The sequence below is a fragment of the Nelumbo nucifera genome, chromosome 7 (assembly GCF_055504915.1).
Source record: "Nelumbo nucifera cultivar China Antique chromosome 7, China Antique-T2T, whole genome shotgun sequence".
NCBI lineage: Eukaryota > Viridiplantae > Streptophyta > Magnoliopsida > Proteales > Nelumbonaceae > Nelumbo > Nelumbo nucifera.
Window position 1 is genome coordinate 30707640 of NC_142655.1, and position 24872 is coordinate 30732511.

At 39.6% G+C, this 24872-nt stretch overlaps 1 protein-coding gene across 2 annotated transcripts in view; it reads left to right on the forward strand.

Annotated features, from left to right (window-relative positions):
* LOC104598232 (C2 domain-containing protein / GRAM domain-containing protein) overlaps positions 1-24872 on the forward strand; it is a 115759-nt gene that overhangs the window by 56191 nt on the left and 34696 nt on the right. The window contains exons 11-15 of one of the 2 annotated variants that reach the window (XM_010260174.3): positions 7699-7805; positions 20194-20337; positions 20411-20515; positions 24379-24525; positions 24682-24735. In XM_010260174.3, the coding sequence (XP_010258476.1) occupies positions 7699-7805; positions 20194-20337; positions 20411-20515; positions 24379-24525; positions 24682-24735 (557 nt within the window). The remainder of the gene's footprint in view (positions 1-7698; positions 7806-20193; positions 20338-20410; positions 20516-24378; positions 24526-24681; positions 24736-24872) is intronic. The other variant, XM_010260175.3, reaches the window with a different exon arrangement.

The window sequence follows — 24872 nt, forward strand, 5'->3', positions numbered from 1 at the left end:
GAAGTCTACATGTAGTTGCCTCCTAGATTTTATGATGCAAAAACAGGAAAGTAGGTTTGCCGGTTGAATAAACCCTTTTATGAACTAAAGCAGTTCCCCAAAGCTTGGTTTGATAGATTCAGACAAGCCCTTGAAAAATTTGGCTATGTACAAGCCCGGTCAGACCATACATTGTTCATTAAAAGAGTGGACTCTTCCTTGACTTTGCTTGTTGTATATGTGGATGATATTGTAGTGACAGGGAATGGTAACAGTGAGATTGAGTTTCTTAAACAACTCCTTCATCAAGAGTTTGAGGTGAAAGATCTGGGAGAGCTACGATACTTCTTGGGTGTTGAGGTTGCTAGATCTAAACATGAAATTTTTATTTCTCAAATGAAGTATGTTCTAGATCTATTGGAAGAAACCAGAAATTTGGGTGTTAAGCTTGTAGATACACCTAATGAACAAAATCACAAGACCAGTGTAGAGGATGGAGAGCCATTTGAAGACAAAGCTATGTTCCAATGGTTGGTTGGAAAACTCCTCTATCTTTGTCTCACACGACCGGACATCTGTTATACAGTCAACGTTTTCAGTCAATATATGCACTCTGCTAGAACTACTCACCTCCTTGCAGTTGAGAGGATCTTAGCATACTTGAAGAGATGTCCAGGCAGAGGTATATTATTCAAGAATAATGATCACATGAAGATAGACCTTTATACAGATGCTGATTGGGCTGGGAGTGTTGATGACAGAATGACTACCTCTGGATATTGTGCCTTTGTAGGAGGTAACCTTGTCTCTTGGAGGAGTAAGAAACAAAGTGTTGTTTCTCGTTCTAGTGCTGAAGCTGAATATAGATCTATGGCTAATGGTGTGGCTGAAATCCTATGGCTGAAGTCATTATTTGAGGAGTTGGGTATTGCTTATGAGAAGCCCTTAATGTTGTATTGTGATAATCAGGCTGCTATTAATATAGCTCATAATCCGGTACAGCATGATAGAACTAAGCATATCGAAGTCGACTGACATTTTGTCAGAGAAAGGGTTTCATCTCAAGAAGTGTCTCCCATATATCACCTCCAGCATGCAGCTCGCAGATCTTCTCACCAAGGCTGTTCCAGTGAAGAAGTTAGAGGCAGACCTATGCAAGTTGGGAATGAGAAATATCTATTCCCAACTTGAGGGGGAGTGTAGAGAACACTGATGTTGACCCCATTGCTGTGGTCCCCACTGTGTTTGTATGGAAGCATATTTTTTGTTAGTTATGTCAGTGTTAGTTGGTAGTTATTTCAGTTTGTTATTACAGCTTGTTATTTCTGCTTTATTATTAGTTTATTTGCCATGTAAGCAATAAGGGCAATTCAACCCTTTTACAATTAGTCGACATATATAAATATTAAGAGTGGGTCGGCAGATCAACTGATCAACCCTCTCTCTTTTCAAAATCTCTTCGTGTGCTTCTTCTTTTCTCCCTCTCTTCTTTTTCTCTTCTGAAATTTCTTCTTTCTTTTCTTTTGAATTCAAGACTGATTGTAGTCTTGATCGACTACTCTTTCTTCTCCTCTCTTCTTCTCTATTGCTGAAACCTTTCAACTTCTTCTACTGTTCTTGACAAGGAATTCATCTAAACCTGCTATCAGCAACTCCTACTTAGTATCAGAGCAGGTCGAAGGTTCCTTGTGCTGCTCTATCATGTAGCCCTAGATCAGCCGACTGCATGGTGATTTGAGAGGCTGATTGAAGATCTCAGGTAAGCCCGGTTTTTGTTTTTTTTTGGTGTATCTGTTTTGCCTTGTATCTGGTCTATGGTTTCCGATCAAATTCTGGAGAAATTGGAGAAAGGGAGAGAGTCCTGTGCTTGTAGGACTCCTTAATTTTGACCTAGGAAGTGGCGCCCGAATTTTTTAGGGTTCCTTGGAGTTTTCTGAAGAGGACGGTTCAAGTCCTACCTTTTTTGAGCTTTTTAGAGAGAGCGGCTGCCTCTTCTCTCTTTCCTCCCATCCTGTAGAAAAGGAATATTTTGTGGGAGGGTCATCTAGGGTACCAATAGGGAGTCTGTGATACCTGAAGGGATTTATTTCATATTCTATCATCTTGAAGTAACTTTCTAACCCTTTTTTGAGAATTATGGAGGGCAACGGAGTTGAAAACAAACCCGGGGGTGAAATGGGACCAATGGGAGGAGGTGTCGAAGACCTTTTCAGGGCCAGGACCATTACTACAGTTAAGTTAGATGGTTCAAATTACTTAGAATGGTCACAATCTGCAAAGATGGCAATTGGTGCTCGTGGAAAGTTGGGGTATATCACTGGTGAGGAAGTGAAACCCGAGACTAATAGTTCCCAGTGGGTACAAGAAAACTATATGGTAATGACTTGGCTATGTAATTCGATGCTGCCCCATATAAGTAAAAATTTTTTATGGGCAAATACAACGAAGGAAATATGGGATGGGGTTGCAGAAACCTACTCACTAAGTGAAAATGTTGCTAGGACCTATCAATTGAGGAATCAGATTATTGCTACCAGGTAGGGAGATAGACCTATTGTTGTTTATTTTTCAGCCCTTAAAACTCTGTGGCAAGAGATTGACCATATGGAGACAGTTGTTTGGGAAACCACTAAGGATGCAGCTACCTACCAGAAGCTCCTAGAGAAGTATAGGGTTTTTGAATTTCTTGTTGGACTTAATCTCGAATATGATATTGCAAGGCTGCATATCCTTTCCAGGGATAGTGTTACTCTCTCTCAGGCATAGGCCTTCGTATCAAGGGAAGAGAGTAGGAGAAATGTAATGATGAAGAATTCTGGTTTTGAACAATTAGCCATGGTCAGTACTATGAAACCTAAATAGAGTAGAGACCGGGGTGGCAGTGAACAAGAAGGAAGATAAGAAGGATTTGATTTGTGATTACTATATGAAGCCTAAACACACAAGAGATACTTGCTGGAAGCTTCATCCTCATCTTGTGCCGAATAGAATAAAAAACAAGAAGGGAAAATGCTCACATGGTAATCACTGGTGACATACCTGGCCCTCCTACTACAACTACTCTGGAGTCTGTTGCAGCTGTTGCAGCAAGGGCCGAACTTGAGAGATATGGGCAGTTCTTGAATCAGCGAGATATAGTTAGCCTAATTCAGTAACAGGTGGGCAGCTAGGTACAGGTGGTTCTGGTGGAGCACACTCTACTTCCTTTGCTCTCATAGGTAGTTCACATGCCACTGCAAACTATGTTTCTACTACAGGTAAGGAGGTACCTCCTTGGATTATAGATTCTGGAGCCTCAGAGCACATGACTCATAGTTCCACTATTTTTTTTTCTTACCAACTTTGTTTTGGCAGAGACAGAGTCTCCACAGCTGATGGATCTCATGTTCCCATTGTTGGGAAGGGGTTTGTCAAGATTACTGATTCCATTTCCCTACCCTCTGTCTTTCATGTTTCCAGATCGAGTACTAATTTGTTAGTTGTTAGTAGTTTGGCTAAGAACTTGAATTGCTCAGTAATTTTTTCTCCTAGTCATTGTGTTTTGCAGGATCTGGATTCAAAGAGGGCGATTGGGAGTGGTCGTGAAGTGAATGGAATCTACCTCCTGGATGCGCTTCCTCATCATCAAGGTCTTCATGTCAATAGGGATAGTGTGTCAGGGTCTGTGAGTCAGATTATGCTTTGGCATAATCGTTTGGGTCATTTGTCCTTTTCTTCTTTGCGTTTCTTATTTCCAAAGCTTTTTGAGTATGTTAATTTTCCTAGTCTAGAGTGTGAAGGTTGTCAGCTTGGAAGACATTGTAGACATTCCTTTAAAGCTATAGTAATAAAAGATGTTCATATACTTTTGATGTTATTCATTCTGATGTGTGGGGACCATACCATGTTCCTTCTATGGGTGGCTATTGATATTTTCTTTTATTTGTGGATGATTTTTCTCGATATTCTTGGATTTACTTAATGAGATCTCATGATGAGGTACCATCCTTAGTTCGGAAATTTCATCAAATGGTGCTAACACAATTTGGGGTACGAGTGAAGGTGTTCAAATCAGAAAATGCCAGGGAATATTTTGAAAAGAACCTTGCCTCGTATCTGTTAAAGCATGGAGTTATCCATCATAGCAGTTGTTCTTACAGTCCACAGCAGAATGGTGTTGCAGAGAGGAAGAACAGACACATTGTTGAGATTGCAAGAAGCATGATGATCACATCCACTTTTCCAGTTTGGTTGTGGGGTGATGCGGTTCTCACAACAGTCTTCCTGATTAATAGGATGCCCTCTCGTATACTTGGATTCAACACCCCATCCAGCCTCCTTTTTCCTGAGGGGGAGATGTTCCACATTCCTCTCAGGGTGTTTTGGTGTGTTTGCTTTGCACATGTTCTTGGTCCTCATTGTTCGAAGCTCGATCCAAAGGCAAAGAAGTGTGTTTTCCTTGGGTATGCAGAAAATCAGAAAGGGTACTGTTGTTATGATCCAGGAGTCGGTATGTTACTATGGATGTCACATTTTTTGACTCCACATCCTTTTTCTTAAAGGATCATTCTCAGTGGAAGTGTTTTGGGGAAGTGAGTGGGCAGTCTATTCCTCTTCCAGTTCTAGTTCCTATGTCTGATCCTCCTATGTGACCTATCTTACCACCTCCTTGCGTCTTGCTTCTTAGTGTAACTTACGACAGCGACTTCATAGGGAAGTTGATTCCACTGCAGAAAATCTCATATCACTTCCTATTGGTTCCTTGGAGACTCCAGATTTAGTTGACACGGATTCAGGTATTCCTCTTGATCCTTCTAATGTTTCAGTTCTTATTGATTCTACTAATCCCATTACAGATGACCTAGACCTTCCTATTGCTCTCAGAAAAGGGAAGAGAAAGTGTACTGCTCATTGTATTTCACAGTTTCTATCCTATAGTGGACTTTCTCCTTCCTATCGTGCATTCCTTTCTTCTCTTGACTCAGTGTCTATACCCAAGGGTGTCAGTGAGGCTCTTTCCAAACCAGAGTGGAAGATAGCTATGCAGGAAGAGATGGAAGCCTTAATTAAGAATCCGACATGGGAAATTGTGGATCTACTAGAGGGCAAGGAGATTGTTGGATGCAAATTGGTTTACACGGTTAAATATAAGGCAGATGGAGGTATTGAAATGTATAAGGCCAAACTAGTTGCAAAAGGGTACACACAAACCTATGGCATTGATTACTTAGAGACCTTTGCACCAATCGCAAAGATGACTTCTGTTCGGATCCTTCTCTCTCTTGCTGCCACACTCTTGGCCCCTATTTCAACTTGATGTAAAAAATGCTTTTCTGAATGGAGATTTGCATGAAGAAGTGTATATGGTTCTTCCTGGTGGTTTTTATAGTGATGCTGAAAAAGGGAAGGTATGCAGACTAAAGAAGTCACTTTATGGTTTAAAGTAGTCTCCCAGAGCATGGTTTGGCAGATTCAGGAAGGCCTTGATTGCTTTTGGCTACACTCAGACTCAATCAGACCATACCTTGTTTGTGAAGAGGAGGGGATCCTTGGTGTCAGTCCTGATTGTTTATGTGGATGATATTGTTGTCACAGGGAATGACCTATGTGAGATTGACAGTTTGAAGAAGAATCTACATAGATAATTTGAAATTAAGGATCTTGGGGAGCTGAGGTACTTCTTGTGCATTGAAGTTGCAAGATCAAAACATGGAGTATGTTTTGGATCTTCTACAAGAAACAAGGAAGCTTGGAACAAAGGCTGCTAGTACTCCTATTGATCAGAATCACAAAATTAATGCATCAGAAGGTGAGCTGGTGAAGGACATTGGGAGATACCAGAGACGTGCGACGATTGCTATAGTTGTGTATGACAAGATCAGATCTCCTATGCAGTGAGTGTGTTGAGTCAATACATGCATGCCCCAAGAGTCCAGCATTGGGAGGCTGTTGACAGAATTCTTGCTTATCTGAAGGGACACCCAAGCAGAGGCATATTATTTGTTGACCATGGACAGGTGAAGCTAGAGGCTTATACAGATGCTGATTGGGTAGGATGCTTTAATGACTGGAGATCTACTTCAGGAGTCTGCACCCTTGTTGGGGGTAATCTAGTCTTGTGGAAAAGTAAGAAACAGACAGTGGTGGCAAGATCAAGTGCAAAAGCTAAATGCAGAGCCATGGCACATGGAGTTTCAGAACTTCTATGGATCCGCTCCTTGTTAGGAGAGATTGGTGTTGAGGCAGACGAACCTATAATGTTGTACTATGATAATCAGGCAGCAATTAACATTGCCCACAACCCAGTTCAGCATGATAGGACAAAGCACATTGAAGTGGATAGACATTTCATAAAGGGTGACTTCAGGGGAAGTGTGTCTTCCATACATTGCTTCTGATTTGCAACTTGTTGATATTCTCACAAAAGGTGTTGCAAGGAACAAGCTGGAGCATGATCTACGCAAGTTGGGAATGTTGAGTTGGGCCGATTTCAAGTTATTGGGCCCAATTATTTATCTTTTATTTTTAAGTTGTTAAGTTAGGAAGTTATTGGGGTTTAGGCCCATTACTTTATGTTTTTTAGTTGTGATTGTTCAACTACTTAAGTAGTGACCACACTAAGGGCATTCTTGTAATCTCTCATTATTTTAATTCAAGTATATAATTCAATGAGGGGTTGGCGGCCAGAACTAATTCAATTCTGGGCGACATCCCACTCTCTTTCTTCTCCTCTCTTCTTCTCTACTACTAAAACCTTTCAACTTCTTCTACTATTCTTTACAAGGAATTCATCTAAAACTGCTATCAACAACTTCTACTAATATTATCTCTTGGTGTTTTAACTGAGTTCCAATCAATTACAACCAGTGTTTTAAAAGGCGTGAGAGTACACCTAGAAGTGCGCCTCTCTAGGTGAGGTGCCCCTAAAACGCCCTGAGGTGTAGGCCAGAGGCACTGATACCTCTGAGGCGTATGCCTAATACACTTTTTTCATGAGGCATGCTAGAGGTTTCTGCCTCCTCATCCCCCTCCTCTTAAGGAGGCTTCTGCCTCCTTGTGCTTACGCCTCCTCTTAAGGAGGCCGGGATTAGTGCTTACGCCTCTTATGTTCTGAGCTACACGTCACACCTCTAGGTAGTGGAAAGCCTCACGTCATGCCTCCGCATTTTAAAACATTGATTACAACACTCTCATAGCATAATTGGTAGGAGAAATCTAACACCTCAGAATCTGTATATGTCTTGGGTACCATATTTATCCTGTATAGTTTAAAATTAAAAAAACATACCGGAAAAGAAACAACATAAGGAAATAGAGATTAGACCAGATTCCGGTTGTTCAATTTGAAGATCTTGTTGAGATAGATACACTACTAGAGGAACTGAGGAATGCAAGTCCATGAAGCACAATCAATATTTTGTTACTCAATCAAACCACAAACCAGATCATGCAGTGGATGAAATATGTCCAACACACAATAATACCTAGAGATATTGAATTTGTGCTATTCATTCTAGGAGGGAAGTAGGGCACCTAAAAAGCCCCAACATTATGACGATATATGGGTAATTCAACAGCATCGTTTATGTCTCAGTGAGGGTTGTGTCATACTGTCATGTTGTTATCCAGCATATATGTTTTTGCCAAACCCTTATTAAAATAAGTTGAATAGAGGATCTATGAATTTCGTTTTGCTTGATATGTTTCCATCTGCTTGAATTCCATTTTTTCATTGTTCAGGTAGAGTCAGATACAAATTTGCATCATTTTGGAACAGAAATCATGCAATTAAAGCTTTGCAACGTGCAGCAAAGAACTTTGATGCTATGTTAGCAGCTGAAAAGAAGGTTTGTTCTACAAACTTTTATTACCTGCATAATGGATGGTGGATAGCTTTCTTCGTTTAAAGAAAGTTATTTGCCTTTCACATTATCTGTGAACTGAAACCTTTTCATAAGCCGGTTGTATCATTGTATGAGAATAGGGTATACTATTTATACAGTGAAGGCATATCTCTCAATCCTCGTTGACATCCCAGATTAGTGTAATTATCAAAAGATATCACCATCTCCTTTAAGAGTGTTCTCCAATAATTGTATCACTAAGAGCATTGTCTTCTTCCTATAATATCTCATTGAAACTCTGGTACTAGGCCAATAGAAGAATTCTATATATTAAATCTAAATGATCTCTCATTGGATTTAGTTTCCATATTAGTTGCTTGAATTTGCTGTTGTTGGTGAGATTGTGACTTCTTTATTTTCCTATCTATTTACTAAATGATGAGGTGTTACCATTAGGTTGAATATTGAGCTTAACTAGGAAAATAGTTAGGAGTATTCCTGACTGCTGGAGGTACGGAAACAAGAGGACAAAAGGAGGATAGTATTGAAGAGCTTGAGATAAGTCTGCTTGATATAAGTAATCCCAACTATGCTTGATGTCAAGAAGTAGGTGTATGTAGGGGCATCTATGTGACCTTTTGTTTTGATCAGTAATATAAATTATTATATCAGAAAAGAGTTAAGAGTTTAGTACAATGTTGGAAAACTCCAACCAAACTGAAGTACCATGGTTTACATTTTTCCCAGAAGAATTGATGTCTGCTCACCCCTTGTTTTGGTTATACATCGACCATCCCATTTGCAGTTCTTCTAACCCAGGTAAAATCGGTGGAGTTACGTTGATAGGCGACCTATCTCCCTAAAAGCATGCCTGTAACTCCAAGGTCCTGAATTCATGTCTTGTCCATGAAATGACCAATTTTTAGTCTCCTTCCACATGTATCTCTCGTAAGCCTAGTGATTTTTCTAGTCTTAGTCCTTGTAACATAGCCAATATTTCAGCTCTAACCAAGTTGCCAATGCCAGTTGGTCCTCGATACATAGCCACCACCATGCCCAAGTAGTTCCTGAATACACCTCCAATACTTTCCCTCCCTGGATTATCCATAGAATTGCTGTCAAAGTTCAGTTTCAATGTGTTTTCAGCTGGAGATTTCCAGTCCACAATCACATTGTCTTTCCTTATATCGGTCCGTGCCACTTCTGACCAAGATCGCACTATCTCATCTGAGAATATCCGAAAGAGGTATGTCACTTTGCCTCGAGTTATGGTCAAGTCACGTTTTAAGTTCTGTCCACTCATTTAATAGGGGTCAGAGCAGTCATTGTACTTTGGTTGAGAAGAGAGTAGAATACAGTGGTTTTAAGCTATCAAAAAGTGAGCGATGGCTCCCCGACTCTAACTTGTATATTAGGATGTCATAAAAGAGAATCAAATTATAAGTATACCCCTGACAATCATAACAGAACACTTGATACAATAATCCAAACTCCTAAAAACACCCCCTCTCAAGTTGGGTTATATATATCTATCATCCTCAATTTGTTACAAAGATCAACATGTCGATAGCCAAGTGCACCCTTGGTGAAGATATCACTGAGCTGATCGTGGGATTTAACAGTTAACATAAGGAACACAGATCTCTTCACTTTCAAGCTTCTAAGATACGAAGTGCTTGTCCACTTCAATATGCTCTGTCCTCTCATGCTTCATTGGATTGTGAGCAATGTTAATTGCCTCCTTGTTACCACAATAGAGAAACATTGATCTAGGAACTTCAAACCCCAACTTTATTAAAATGTTCTTTAGCCATAAATATTATGCCACACCATGTTCCATGGCTCTATATTCAGCCTCAGCACTAGATCTTGCAACTACTATCTGCGCTTTTTACCCCTCCAAGTCAATAAATTGTCTCCAACAAATGTACAATAACCTGTAGGAGATCTCCTGCCATCTATCGATCCAGCCTAGTCAGCATCAATTTAAGCTTCGACCCTCAAGTGGTCATGCTTGGAAAAAAGAATATCTCTGCTGGGGTGTTTCTTCAAGAGTCTTAAGAATCCGTTCAGTTGCAACAAGATGAGTAGTCCTGGAAAATGTGTACTGGCTTAACAACCTAACTGCATAAGCTATATTTGATCTATTTATAGCTATTATAACAGTCTACCGACGAGTCTATGGAACATCTGCACATCAGAGTGGTTCACCATCACTTTCCCCGGGTCTGTAATTGTTATCAATGGGATTCAGTTGGTTTGACAACCAGTTTGCTAGCATTGTTAAGAAGATCTAGTATGTACTTCCTCTATGAAATGATGATGCCCTTATTTGACCTTGCAACCTCAACTCCATGGAAGTATTTTAGAGGTCCATGATCGTTGACTTCAAACTATGATCCCAAGAACTTCTTCAACTTTTGTAGTTCTGACTCTCAGTTTCTAGTAATGACAATATCATCCACGTATGCTATCAGACTTGCCATTATATTTCCATCTCTCTTAACAAGGAGAGCTTTATCACTGTGACACTGCTTAAGGCGACCTACTTCACCACATTATCGAACTTACCAAACCATGCCCTGGGAGATTGTTTTAAGTCATACAGGGACTTCTTGAACTAACAGACCTTTCTTTTTGTCTCCGTGGTACAGAGACCTCAGGGATGAACCATATACACCTCTTCAAGTGTGCAGAGAAGCGTTTTTCACATCTAACTAATGCAAACTCCTATCAAAGTTGACATCAAGGTAAAGGACACAGATAAAATCCTTCTTTTCAACAGGGGAAAATAACTCTATAGAATCAACTCTATATGTTTAAGAGAAACCCTTGGCAACCTGCCTAGCTTATATCTCTCTATTGAACTGTCAGCCCAATGCTGCATAGAAAAAACCCACTTATACCTATTGGTTCTTTACCTTCAGTAAGGCCTACTAAATCCCATGTGTTATTCTTATTGGAGAACACTGATTTCCTCCAACATGTCATTCTTCAAGAGATTCCAGAGCCTTCGCAACAAGGATAGGAACACTAGAGATAGCGAATAATAGGAGATTTCATAGCCTCTGACAAACCTTTCTTTCCAACAGGGATATGAAGAAGAAAGGTTATCACAAGTGGTAAACTGACTAATAGGATGTTAGTAGTGCATGAATGAGTACCTTGTGGATAGCAATGGGAACATCAGATCACATATAGGTTCACTAGAAGGATTAGTACATTGCTTAACATGATGTGTACTGCTTTTTAGGTTTGCCTCATGAGAGTCCGTTAGATCAAGATATGCTGCTTCAGTTGAATTTGCATATGGTAGAGTATGCTGGTCCTTCTGGCTATGAGGACAGGAATGAGAATGAGAACGACAATACAAACACTGAAAAAGAGCATGAGCATGACAAGGAGACATAGGGGGTTCAGACATAGGAAGAGGAAGCTGAACTTGCCTCTCCTTAGTGTTACTATTCTACCCTTTAGGGGCAGGGAAGAAAATTGATACTCAACAAAGGACACATCCATGGATATGTAGACATGTTGAGAAGAGTCATACATAGTACTTATACCCCTTTTGAGCAGTAGGGTATTTAAAGAAAATACAAGGAAAAGAACAACAGTCAAGTTTACCTCATGATGAAGACAGGTCGTGGACAAAACACTGGAGAGGAAAAAAGAGATGGTGTGGGGCCTTGAATTGGAGAATATGTGTTGGCATGCAATTGATCAAATATGCAGTTTTGAGAAGAACATCCACCCCAAAATGCTTCCATACATGCATATGTAGCATCAGGCCTCTAGCAACTTCAAGTAGGTACTTATTTTTTCTCTCAATAACACCATTATGTTGAAGTGTTCTTGGACATGAACTTTGATGAATGGTACAATTTTGAGTAAAGAACTGATTTACATCATCTCAGAAATACTCATGAGCATTATCAAAATGGAAAATTTGTACCTAAATTGTGTGAACACTGAACGCCATCCTCTGGAAATCTTATATTACTTTTGGCACTTAATCATGTGATCTAAGCAAGTAGATCCAAGTATATTGGGAAAAATCAAATATGCAGATTTATTCTCAAAACTGCATATTTGATCAATTGCATGCCAACACATTCTCCAATTCAAGGCCCCACACCATCTCTTTTGGCACTTAATCATGTGATCTAAGCAAGTAGATCCAAGTATATTGGGAAAAATCATCAACGAAGCTAATAAGATATTTGTATCCTCTCTCAGCAATAACAGAAGTAGGGTCCCAAACATTAGAGTGGACAATATGAAAAGGAAACTTTTGGGATATTTCACTAATTTTGCTAAGATATATGGAAGATTTTAAAAATAAGGAAATTTTCTAGAAACATTGAATTAATTAACCTTCAAAGAATTGTTAGAGAAAGTATAACTGCACATTTATTGCTCAAGAAACAATAGCACGCAACTGTATAAATCAAATAAGAGAAAATTAAGAGACTTAAATAGCTATCCTTCTCTGGATTTATTTGACCCTAGTTTTTTCCAACAACCAAAGAAGAAAAGAAGGGTGATGTGGAGAACAACAAGGGCAGCTATCTTGTGGGCAGTATGGGAAGAGAGAAACAATAGGATTTTCCAAGGGAAAGATTAATCAGCTCCTGAAGTTATTGAAGGGATCACCATCAAGGCAGTACATTGGCTGAAAATTTTTGACCTGTTCAAGGATGTCTCTACAGATGATTTGATTAGAGGCTGGAGTATTTTAGCAAGATCTACTTCATCACCTGCCATACAAGCAGTTTGGTCCCCTCCTTTGTAGTGTCATGTCAAACTGAACTTTGATGGCAGCTCTATTGGGAACCCCGGACCTTCTGGAATAGGGGGGTGTGTTTAGAGATGCAGAAGGAAAAATCCTAGCTTTGTATTGTGGTCCAATAGGTTTGGGAGACTTGCTTAGAGCTGAAGTTTTGTCACTCCTCTAGGGGCTCAGATGGGTCAAGCAATTGGGTTGTCAACAGTTGGAAGTGGAGGGGGATTCAAAATTAGTAGTAGGTTGGCTGCAATCAAATAATTTGGGAACATGGTCCCTTAGACAACAGGTAAGGGAATTATTGAGCCTCACAAGGGAGCTGGATGCAAAAGTGTATTGGTCTAGGAGGTCAGCAAATGCTTTAGCTGACAACCTAGCAAAACAAGGGGTGAATCGGGAGTTCTTGTTTTGTGCAGTGTTGTAAGATTTTTGTTATTCCGGGGTCACCTTTTACTTTGGAAGGTGACAGTTGTTTCTTATGGTTTTATCTAATGAAAGTTACCATTTCCTATCAAAAAAAAAAAAAATAGCCATCCTTCTCTCTGTCTCCATTTTAGTATTTTGGCCATCTTATCTTCATTTTATATGTCATTTACTTGCCATTTTGACTTTTTTCTTTGTTGTTACTATACATTTTGGTTAGATTGAGAATCTTCTTTCTGCCCAATACCAACCAGGAACATTTATATAAAACAACAATTCTTGAGTGATTTCCATGAAATGCCAATTCTTCCTTTCACCAGCCATTCTGTTGAGGTGTATAAACACAAGAAATCTTATAAATATTCCTTGTTGTTTTAGAAAAATATTAAGATGCTTTTCAAAGTATTCTTATCCATGGTGATAGCAGGGCATTTTTGTCTTCCCCCTGGTTAGGTTGAACTGTGGTTGGGCTAATACTGAAAAGGAAATTGAACCATCAGAGTAAAGAAAAACTTTAAGCAGGCTGCCAATCTAAGTGAGATGCATGAGGAATCTGGAGACTCACAAAGTTCATAGATCAACACGTGGCAGGTTAAATGGGTAGTCTTGTGTCTTCACTTTTATCAGATGTAGATGAAAGATAATGATGGCGAGAGGAAGGATTGGAGGGAGTTGAAAAACAGTCCACTTAATGTATGGAACTGTTTGAGATTAGATGCAAAAATAAACAAACAAGAGAGGATGAGAAGAGAGAGCTGGCGGCAATGAGTGTTAGAGAGTAAGAGGTTTGAACATAACCTCTCTCTAACACTCTAAACATCTTATTAAGAAGTTAATCTTTGACAAATTACAGAGAGGCCCTTGAGTGGGCAGGAAAATACAAAAAACAGAACATTACAGAGTATGGGCCCAAAATAAGGCCCATAGCAGAGAGAAACATAACATAATATGAAATGACAGTATGTGCCATTCGGCCCATCTCCTCTACACTCCCCCTCAAGCTGAGCATAGATGTTAATCATGCCCAGCTTGCTAGTGTCATGTTGAAGCCTTGCCTTGGAAATGCCCTTGGTGAGGAAATTTGCCAATTGTCCTTCAGAAGTAATGAATGGAAGACACACTTGACCGGAGGAGACTCTTTCTCCAATAAAGTGTCTATCAACCTCAATGTGTTTGGTTCTATCATGTTGTACTGGGTTGTGAGCAATGTTGATGGCAGCCTGATTATCACAGTACAACATCATGGGTTTGTCATGATCAATCCCAAGTTCTTTCATTAAGGACCTTAGCCACAACAATTCCGAGACTCCATGTGCCATGGCTCTATATTCTGCTTCTGCGGAGGATCGGGCCACAACTAATTGTTTCTTACTCCTCCAAGAGACAACATTACCCGCCACCAAACTGCAATACCCTGAAGTAGATCTTCTATCATCAATATTTCCAGCCCAATCAACATCAATATAGGCTTCAAGTTTCAGATGACCATGCTTGGTAAATAGAATTCCTTTTCCTGGAGAGCCTTTCAGATAGCACAAAATCCATTCTACTGCTGCCATATGGGTATCTCTAGGAGCATGCATGAACTGGCTAATGCAACTGACAACATACGCAATATCTGGCCTAGTCATGCACAAGTACAAAAGCTTCCCAAGAAGTCTTTGAATTCCTTTTCCTGGAGAGCCTTTTAGATAGCACAAAATCCGTTCTGCTGCTGCCATATGGGTATCTCTAGGAGCATGCATGAACTGGCTAATGCAACTGACAACATACGCAATATCTGGCCTAGTCATGCACAGGTACAAAAGCTTCCCAAGAAGTCTCTAAAAGACCCCTTTGTCTTCCAACAAAGTTCTATCCGAAGCTGAAAGTTTGTGACTCATATCAATAGGAGTTGCAACTGGTCTTGCACCCATTTTTCCAGTTTCAGACAACAAATCAAGGACATATTTCTTCTGGGAAATAAGAATCCCATCTTTGGATCTGGCAACTTCTATGCCAAGGAAGTATCTCAACTCCCCCAGATCCTTAATCTCAAATTCTGTACAGAGGAAAGACTTAAGGGCCAGAATGCCAGAGGCATCATCACCAGTCACTATAATGTCATCAACATACACAATGAGATACACTGCTAGAGATCCACTTTTCTTCACAAAAAGAGTATGATCTGACTGTGTCTGAACATAGCCGAATTTAACAAGTGCAGCTCTAAATCTCTCAAACCAGGCTCTAGGAGATTGTTTGAGGCCATAAAGAGATTTCTTCAGTTTACATACCTTTCCTTGCATATCTTCCCCATACATTCTTGGAGGAAGACACATGTAGACCTCCTCATGTTAGTCACCATTCATAAATGCATTCTTTACATCTCTTTGATAGAGAGGCCAATCAAAGTGAGCTGCCAGAGATAAAAGAACCCTCACAGATGTCATCTTAGCAACAGGGGCAAAAGTCTCCAGGTAGTCAATCCCATATGTCTGTGTGTAGCCTTTTTGCAACAAGTCTGGCCTTGTACCTCTCAATAGTCCCATCAACCCTGTATTTAATGGTAAAAACCCACTTGCAACCAACTGGATCCTTCTCTTCAGGCAAATCCACCACCTCCCAAGTACCATTTTCATGTAGAGCATCCATTTCAGTCTACATGGCATCTCTCTATTCTGGAATCCCAAGAGCTTCTGATACAGACCTAGGAATGGGGTTAGAAGCAACTGAAGAGAGGTAGGCACAGTATGAAGGAGAAAGTAGGTCATAAGAAAGGTGTTTGGAAATGCAGTGTGCAGTACACTTCCGCTTTCATTTCGTAACACCAATGGGGACATCAAGATCTAGGGGTGTCGAGCAAGTATATTCCATTCTCTTCATGGCCACTCCCAATCACCTTCCGAGACTTCAGGTCTTGAAACACACAGTGAGAAGAGAAAAAGGTTACACAACAATTCAATGACTTGGTCGAGCTACTTACAGATAATAAGTTGGTATTTAATTTAGGTAGATGAAGAGTGGAAGATAAGAGTAAGGAGTCTGTAGGCTTGACAGTTCCCTTGCCAGAAATAGGGGCAAGAGAACCATCAGCTAAGGTGATTTTGTCACGACCAGGAAGCAAATCATATGAAACAAACAAAAGTGGAAAGGTTGGTCATGTGATCAGAAGCACCTGAGTCTATGATCCAAGGGGTCTTGGGATTACCTGAGGTGGATGCATGGTTAGCAGAAGCCCTTATACCTGAGTGAGCAAATGCGGTGGTGGCTGGACTTCCAGAAGGGTTGGATGATGAAGTTACACCTTCAAGCTGGCTGATCATATTCCCGAACTGATCATATTTAGCTTCATGGCTTCCAATTGTGCACTGGCAGACTCAACCTCTGTATCTGTACTTGTGGCTGCATGTGCACTTCCTGTCTTTCTACTATCATTCTTCTTCTAGAATCGGATAGGGACAAGACTGGGATGCAATTTCCAGCACTTGTCCTTGGTGTGTTTCGCCTTCTTGCAATATTCACACACCTCCTCCTTCTTTCCTGTGCCACTGGGAGCTCCTGTAACCCCTTTGGGTTTAATTCCCATATTTGCAAAATGATCATTGATACTAACTCCTTGGACCTGCACTTGCCTCCTACTTTCTTCACTGCTGACCAAAGCATATGCTTGAGACAATGAAACATCTTCCTTGGACAAGATGCTTTGCTTTGTAATGTCATATTCAGAATTCAGCCCTGTCAAGAACTCAAAGACCCTATTCCTTTCAACCAATTTCTTGTATGTTTCAACATCCTTAGGGGTATCCCATGTCACAGCCTCTATCAAATCAATCTCTTGCCATAGAGATTTTAGGGCTGAGAAGTATGTTGCAACTGACTTCTCCCCCTGTCTTAGATTCTTCACATCACTTCTCAGTTTGTAGGCTCTGGCAACATTCAACTTCTGGGAGTAAGTTTCTGCAACACTATCCCAGATTTCTTTATCCGAGTTCATCCACAGATAATGCTGACTAATCTGTGGCTGCATTGAGTTCACAAGCCACCCAATCACTGTGTAGTTTTCTTGCACCCATCTCTCATAAGATGGATCATCCTCTTTCTTGCTCACAGAAATAAAACCCCATTTTCCTTTGCTACAAATATGGATTTTCACTGATTGTGTGACCAAGCCAAGTAGTTGTTCCCATCAAGTTTATCTGTAGTTACAGCCAGCATAGAATCGGCTGGGGTTCCCAAAATCTGTCCATATTCAGCAGCATTCTTGTTTTCAAGGCTTGAGAAATCCATCATGTAAAGGCTCCAATTAGGATTTTAGTAGGTTTCCCAAAGTACTGGGGGTCTTGATGAGCTTAGTTTGAGCTGAATAAGGCAACAACAACTAGCTCACAGAATCAGTTCAATCTTGATAACTGTGACAGTCCAGCTCGGTGGTAGCTCTTTCTATACTGTTTCAGTTTTTAAAGGACACCCAGCAAACCTCCAATCACAAGGTATTTCAGGTTCCCAACAACCGTTGTCCCAAAGAGAAGAAAAAAAGGCCACAGTCCTTAAGAGACCTTTTGTCAAACACTCAGTGTGCAGTAGTTAACAGCCTACTGTTAACTAGAAGAAACCACTTCAAAGTGTTCAATATAGGTCCAAGAAGAGGCTGGGATGAAGATGAGACTAGTACCATTTAGTTTAGATTAGTTTCAGCAGCTTGGCAGTCCAATAATCAGCCGAATAGCACTTCCAAAATAACCCAGAAATTTCTGAGTAGAATCGGTCCAGCAATAGTGGGCCAAATGGAGGTGGGCTTTGAATGCTTTAACAGTCATCCCAAACAAAAAAAAATAACCCAGCAAAGGACTGAGAAAAAACTTACAGTATGAGAGTCTCTGGTTTGAACTTCAAACCAGGCCGAACACTTGTTCTCTGAGATAACTTCGAAATCCTTTTCTCTGATTTCAAATCAGGCCGAACACCTTGCTCTCTGATTCTTCTTGGTCACCGAACCCTTCTCCAAGTGTGTAGAAACTTGGGTACCCTCCAATGACCTCCAAGAACCTAGCGGATGACTGTAAACTTTCAGCCCTAGAACCTCCTCATGCAGTTGGCTGAACTAGAACCACATGAGGGACATGCCAAGCAATGGCCCGCTCTGATACCAAGTTGAAAAACAGTCCACTTGATGTATGGAACTGTTTGAGATTAGATGCAAACCAGAAAATAAACAAACAAGAGAGGAAGAGAAGAGAGAGCTGGCGGCAATGAGTGTTAGAGAGTAAGAGGTTCAAACATAACCTCTCTCTAACACTCTAAACATCTTATTAAGAAGTTAATCGTTGACAAATTACAGAGAGGCCCTTGAATGGGCAGGAAAATACAAAAAACAGAACATTACAGAGTATGGGCCCAGAATAAGGCCCATAACAGAGAGAAACATAACATAACATGAAATGACAGTCTATGGGCCATTCGGCCCATCTCCTCTGCAGAGGGGATTTGAAGGCAGATCTTTTAGTGGCAATTTGATGCGGAAGAAATCTAAGGATGCAATGAGAGAGACGTTTGTGGGATTTTGGGTGGGGAAAAAGAGGGTTACTCCCTCAAAACAAGGGAAAATCTGGAAAGCTCTGGGAATGCCAATTTATGTTTGACATTGCTTGGTGGCTGGCATGATTTGAAGTGTAACATGGATCAGGTGAGAAAATGGTGAGGGCAAGTGACAATAAGTGGGTTTGGATCATTACCTGATGCCCACAATCAGGTGGTGAAAAAGAAGTGGAGGTAGTAGATATGTTTGGAATACAGAGGGTGCTAAATCTTGAAATAAAGAGAAGTTTTTGGGTTCCCTGAGAGAATCTGGCTGCAAGAGATGGAAATGTCCCTGAGGATTCTGTCTTTACAGTCATTACTCATGTTCCTAGCGGTGTCAGAAGAGAGGACGAAAAGGTTGGGGGAAGGAGTAAGGGCAATTGAGAAGATTAGAGTGGGGTGGATGTTGCTTTTCATTTGGTAGCTACTGTTTCTATTGATGGGTCTGATTTGAAAAGATGCGAGAAACTGTAGTGGATAATGATTCAACAAGGTCTTTGCATGATGCTAGTTCATCTGCAAGAGGACTTGTTCAGCAGTAACCTGAGACCCACTTGCCAGTTTTCTATTAAAATGGGATAAGGGGCATCATCTTGGAAGTGTCTGATTTTAGGATTCCAGATGATGGTCCATCTGAAGGGATGAATTATGTGGATAATCAAGAGCAGTGTGGTGGGTGTGAGGTGAGGTGGAACGGAGAGATTCTGGTTGTATGATGGTTCATGTAGTGCCAGACGCTGAATTAGTAGGTTATGTTATCTGTAAATCTGACCCTTTAAAAGACATTGGCTGAAATGGAAAATGTAGGGTAATATCTTTGAAGACAATAGATCTGGAGTATCAAATAGGGAGGCTGGGAATTGATCTATGTCAAAGGACCATATCTAGATGTGCTATCTCAGTGGTGTTCAGGAATCCCTATTCTTTCCTTTTCTTACTTTTCTTTCTTCTTTCTTCTCTCCTTTCTTTCTTTCTTTTTCTTTCCTTCCCCTTCCCTTTCATTTCATTTTCTTTTCCTTTTCTTTTCTTTCCTTTTTTCTTTTTCCTTTCTTCATTCCTTATTTTAGTACAAGGCACAGGAGGTGCATGAGGTGTGCACCTGAGATGTACACCTCACAGGCATCAACACCTCCAGTATACGCCTCAGTGTATTTTGAGGGCGCCTTGCCTGGAGGTGTTCCTCCAAGTATATGCCTCCCAGTCCTTTTAAAACATTGATTAGTCTTCTAATGTCAAAATTTTGCATTGTCTGATCAATAGCTCTTTTGTTCTGTTTCATATCCAAACTAAAGGGAGTTATTCATTTTGGGCTTTACATAGGAGAGCCTGTCATTGACTGACTCATTATCTTTTCCAAATGCCTTAGGTTAGTGAAAAGCTAGAACTGCCTCGTGTTCATGGAGTTGTTAAAATACTTGGATATCCTCAATATAATTCTTACAGGGCCTTTTTATCTCTGCACTAGAACTCTTCTTGTTTCTATTGGTTTTGCATTGCACTTTCTATTTGTACTTTTAACTCCAAATTAGTCTATTCCATTTTTTTGGTGATCTAATGCTTGGTTATATTTAACTGAATGAAGTTCTGTCACCAACTCACAATGTTTCTGTTTTTATTTTAACATAGGAGAAGGAAGAGTCTGCATTGCGTGCTCAAAGCAGCTCTGTCAGAAGCAATAGGAGACAGACAAAAGTTCCTGAAGACGAAGTTCCTAAGGCTGGAAAATTCCAAGCTTTTATCAAAGATGAAGTTCTAGTTGGTATTTACAATGTAAGTACGACCTACGATGACAATGACAAGGGTTTCTGCTTGCTTCTAACTTGATCCATTTGTTTTCTCCCAGAATGCTTTCCCCTGCACAGCAGAGCAGTTCTTTAATGTGTTATTGGCTGATGATTCAGATTTTACAAATGAATACCGGTTAGCACGAAAGGATACTAATCTTAATGTAAGTTTCTTCTAACCTATGATCCTTATATTGGAAGATGATACTATTTCTAAGCTTGAGGAATTGACCTTTTTCTCCATTTACAACTTTATACATCAATGCCTATGTTCCAATATGATGTGCAAGAGACATCTCCTGTGGTTTTTGTTAATTGAAGTGAGGTACTCCTTGGCACCACCAAATAAGACCCAGCTTACCATTGATGCTTTAATGGCTATATGAATGAATTTTTCATTTGGCTAATCAGTTGATTAATGTGAGCCTTAGTGCCCAGAACTGTGGAAATATTCTCATTTACATGTCACAATCAAGTAATTCCAGACAGCTTTCTAGAGAGAGAAACTTCTCTCTCTAAAGTTTCCCTACCAAACCATGATGAAAGCCAGATCTGATTCAGCCATCTCTCATATCCAAGGTTCTTTTTCATCCTGTTATTCCATTAAAACAGTTTTCAAAATTTCCCACTAAAAAACCTAGTTCTCTAAAGTTTCTAATTTTGACAACTCTCATCTTTTTGTGTCCAACCTCATAAAACCTCTTTAAATTCAATCTCCTGCCTTAGATCGCTTACCTAAAGAATGGGTGGTATACTTAGACACCCTACATACTTCTGTCTTTTACTAAAACCCATCCTCTAGTTTGGGTATTAGTAAAACACCCCCAGTAGTTTGCACCTGTCTTATTTAAATCTATTCCTCTTTGATGGAAGTGTAAAATTACCTGTTTAACCCTAATTTCCGTTGGACCACAAACATTGAAAGAAAATAAAGAAGGAAAATGTCTCTTTTGCCCTGTAAGAATACGGGCAAGGGACAGTTCTCCCTGTTCGAAGACAATATAGTTGTCAAGGCGTCGCCTAGGCGCCTCGCCCAAATGCCTTGACTTTTAGCAACTAGGCGACAAAAATGACAAGGTGGGTGCCTTTTGTAATATCATTTGTATTGCTGTATTGTATGTGTTAATACATTTTATTATATGCTATATATATCAATACTTTGTTTTAATGTTTTACTTTTGAAATTTAAAAGATCAAAGGGTTTTGAGGAGAGAAAAAGAAAGAAAAAAAGAAAGAAAGAAAGAGGAAAGAAAGAATAGAATTATAAAGAGGTTCTTTTTTTCTATTATCTCTCTCTAATTAAATAAAATAGAAACTCCATCCTTATTTTTGTATTTTACTTTCCATCTTGAATATTTATCATATAAAGTCGACCATCTTTAGCTGTTAATTGATATGAAACAAGGTTCAAAGTATCAACACGTATCGGCCCGTATCAGCCGATACATATCGTTCCGGGAGCTCCCTGATACGCCCCTACAGTGGGTGTATCAGGGTTCTGACCGGTTCAGGGGGTGGAGGAGCCTTAAACCGGCCCCCCTGAACCGGTTTTGAGAAAAAAAATAAAAAAAAGTAAAAAAAGAGTATTGTTATTGCCCGATATGCCCCTACTGGCGTATCGGGCGTATCGATATTTTGAACCTTGATATGAAGTTCTCTATTAAATTCTTATTATAGCAGTATTATTTTTGAAAGTAATTAAATTAATATTTGTAAAAGATTTTTTTATCTTTTAGATGTGATGAGTAATAAAGAGAATTGCTATTTTTTTTCAATTAATATACATGCTGAATGGTATACAAAACTAGGGAACTATCCAAAAGTTAGATTTTTATATTATGAAATTTTTATCGCCTAGTTGATTAAGCACCCCAGTGTCACCCAAAATTGCCTAGGCACCTAGAAAACTATGGAAGGCATATAGAGTGCATCTGCTTCTTGTGCTGTGCAAGTACAAGAGCATGACTGCTTTCATTTTCATTTTCAGATAACTTGCATCTGAACAGACGTGGAGATTCAAAAACATGGGATGTTGAATCAGAACAGGAAGAACATCTCTTTCACAATCTCAGCACTCATTGCGTCGCAATCTGATCAATAGCAGACCCTAGTTCAGAAATTCACTTCTTAGCTACCAACTCCTGTGTGAAACCATATCCCTTTGGTTTGTTTAAGAAACTAGTCAGAGGCTAATAAACTGTCAGTCTAATAATATTGGAGACAATGATATGGTTCAGAGAAATTACATCCACAGTGCCCAGAATTTTTATATATCATTGGTGAACATCAAAGGTATCTAACTTCAGCAGGTTCAGAACATTGTCTTCACTTTTCCTGTAATGGAAGGCAAGAAATACATTACTTAACAGCTGAACAGAAGCTCCCAGGGGCAGTTCATTCCTTGGTGAGCATTTACAGGAAGGTTCTTACGAGTACAATGTCTGGTACAAAGCCTTTATTGAACCAGTTCTAGTTAATCTTATAGGTTGCCCATCTGAGTTTTTCCTTCAACAGGTTGGAACTAAGATTAGAGGTACATTTAATAGAGCTTTTGATTCAGGATACTTAATGATGGCAAATGTCAATGACAAAATCTTGAGAGGGGTGTTATGTTCTCCTGTAAGTTTTTAATGAGAAATGGGTATTCAAGAATAGAAGCCCAAAACATTGTTCTAAATAATTGTTTATCATATTTAAGGTCTTTTGTTGATGTTACTAATTTCAATTTGGTAAATCAGGGACCTGGGGTTGCCTCAAGAGTAGTTCCTCCCCAGAATCTGACATGTCTAATAAATCCAATTGCTGCTTCCCAACCACACTCAAGTTGAAGTTTCATGTCCAATAAATCCAATATGCTAGACCTCATCAACTGATGTAATTTATGATGCCAGAACCAAGCCATCGTCCAAATCCAATTCAACCATTTTCTTCCGTTAAAATCAGATCACCTTTTCTGGGGCTCTGGATCTTAAGAATGATCTTCAAGGTGTTGTTCTAACACTAGGAAGACCTGGCTGTGTTCCTGGTAGCTCATAGCAGGATCCACACATGCACAAATGAAGATTGATTTAGGCAGGGCCTCTTGGTTCTCTCTCCCCCTTGATGTAAACCGGTGTTCTGCAGAAGTTCCGGACTGTGCTGGCAATGGAGAATGGTTTTGAGCTAGTTTATATTTTTTATTTAACGTCAAAGATGAAGTTGGGTTTCCGGTTAGGATAGAGGAGAGACAAGTAGGTAGCTGTGGTGAGAAGTGGGCCACACCCAGACAAGTAGACGTCACTCAGATTCTTCTTTTTACTGTTAATATTTTCAGGACAAAAATTCTAGGACACTGTCCTTTCACTACTTTATGAGGTTGATTGACTATTCATTGATGAAAATACAAATGGTTGTTGATGGACAGAGTTTTAAGTAAAATGGCTGCAAACTACAGGGGGTGTTTTAGTAAAACACAAACTAGAGGGTAGGTTTTAGTAAATATAGTAAAGTATAGGGGGTGTCTAAGTAAACAACTTTTAAAGAAATTTCATTCCAATCTTGTCATATTGAAATTTCCTTGATTTCTCTTTCTAGAACTTTCTGCATATTGCAGGAATTTCAGCACTAAACTAGCTTCTTAAACATGATGCAATCATATAACCTTAGACAAACCCTCACAAGTCCTCATCCCCCTTCCTTAGGCCTACTCCTAGCATCACAACTACATCATTAGAGTCCTCTCTTAGCTTTTGTTCTGATTTCTTGATTCTGAAATCTCTATTCAGCAACACTATTATACAGTTTAGGCAGCTATATTCCATATATTCAGCAACACTATTATACAGTCTATGGAAGTGATGATTTAAGATTATGATCAATCAAATGAATCTAACTTTTTTTCTATTTCTTTGTTACATCAGTTTAAGTGGGTTCAGTTTCTACACTCAATACTATCATTAAATAAGGTTATGGAATTTGACTTTTAATTTCTTGCTTACCACTCTGACATTTCCAGTTTGGTATTTTGTCATCCATTTTCTCTTTCTAGTTGGGTCAGTGGCATGCCGCAGATGAGTATGATGGTCAAGTCAGAGAAATAACGTTCAGATCTCTTTGTCACAGCCCCATGTGTCCTCCAGACACAGCCATGACTGAGTGGCAGCATGCTGTTTTGTCGGTGGATAAGAAAGCATTGGTGTGATTATTAGCCATATGCAAATGCTTTTCTTTTCTTTATTACAATTTGTTCCTTAGTGGTTCTTAGAGAATTTTTCATTTGGTTTCCTTGGCATACATTTTTGGTCCTTTATTGACCTTAAAATTATTGATTTGTTCTACCCTCCTGTTTCAGGTGTTTGAGACTGTGCAACAGGCACATGATGTTCCATTTGGATCTTATTTTGAGGTATCTAATACTTTGCAAGTTTAAGTTAGGATTTATGAGAACTATATTCTCTTTCATCATTTCATAGGTTATATTTCTGTTTAATTAGTTTTTCCAATCCTACTTTACATCCTTGAGTTCACTTTTTTAATATCATA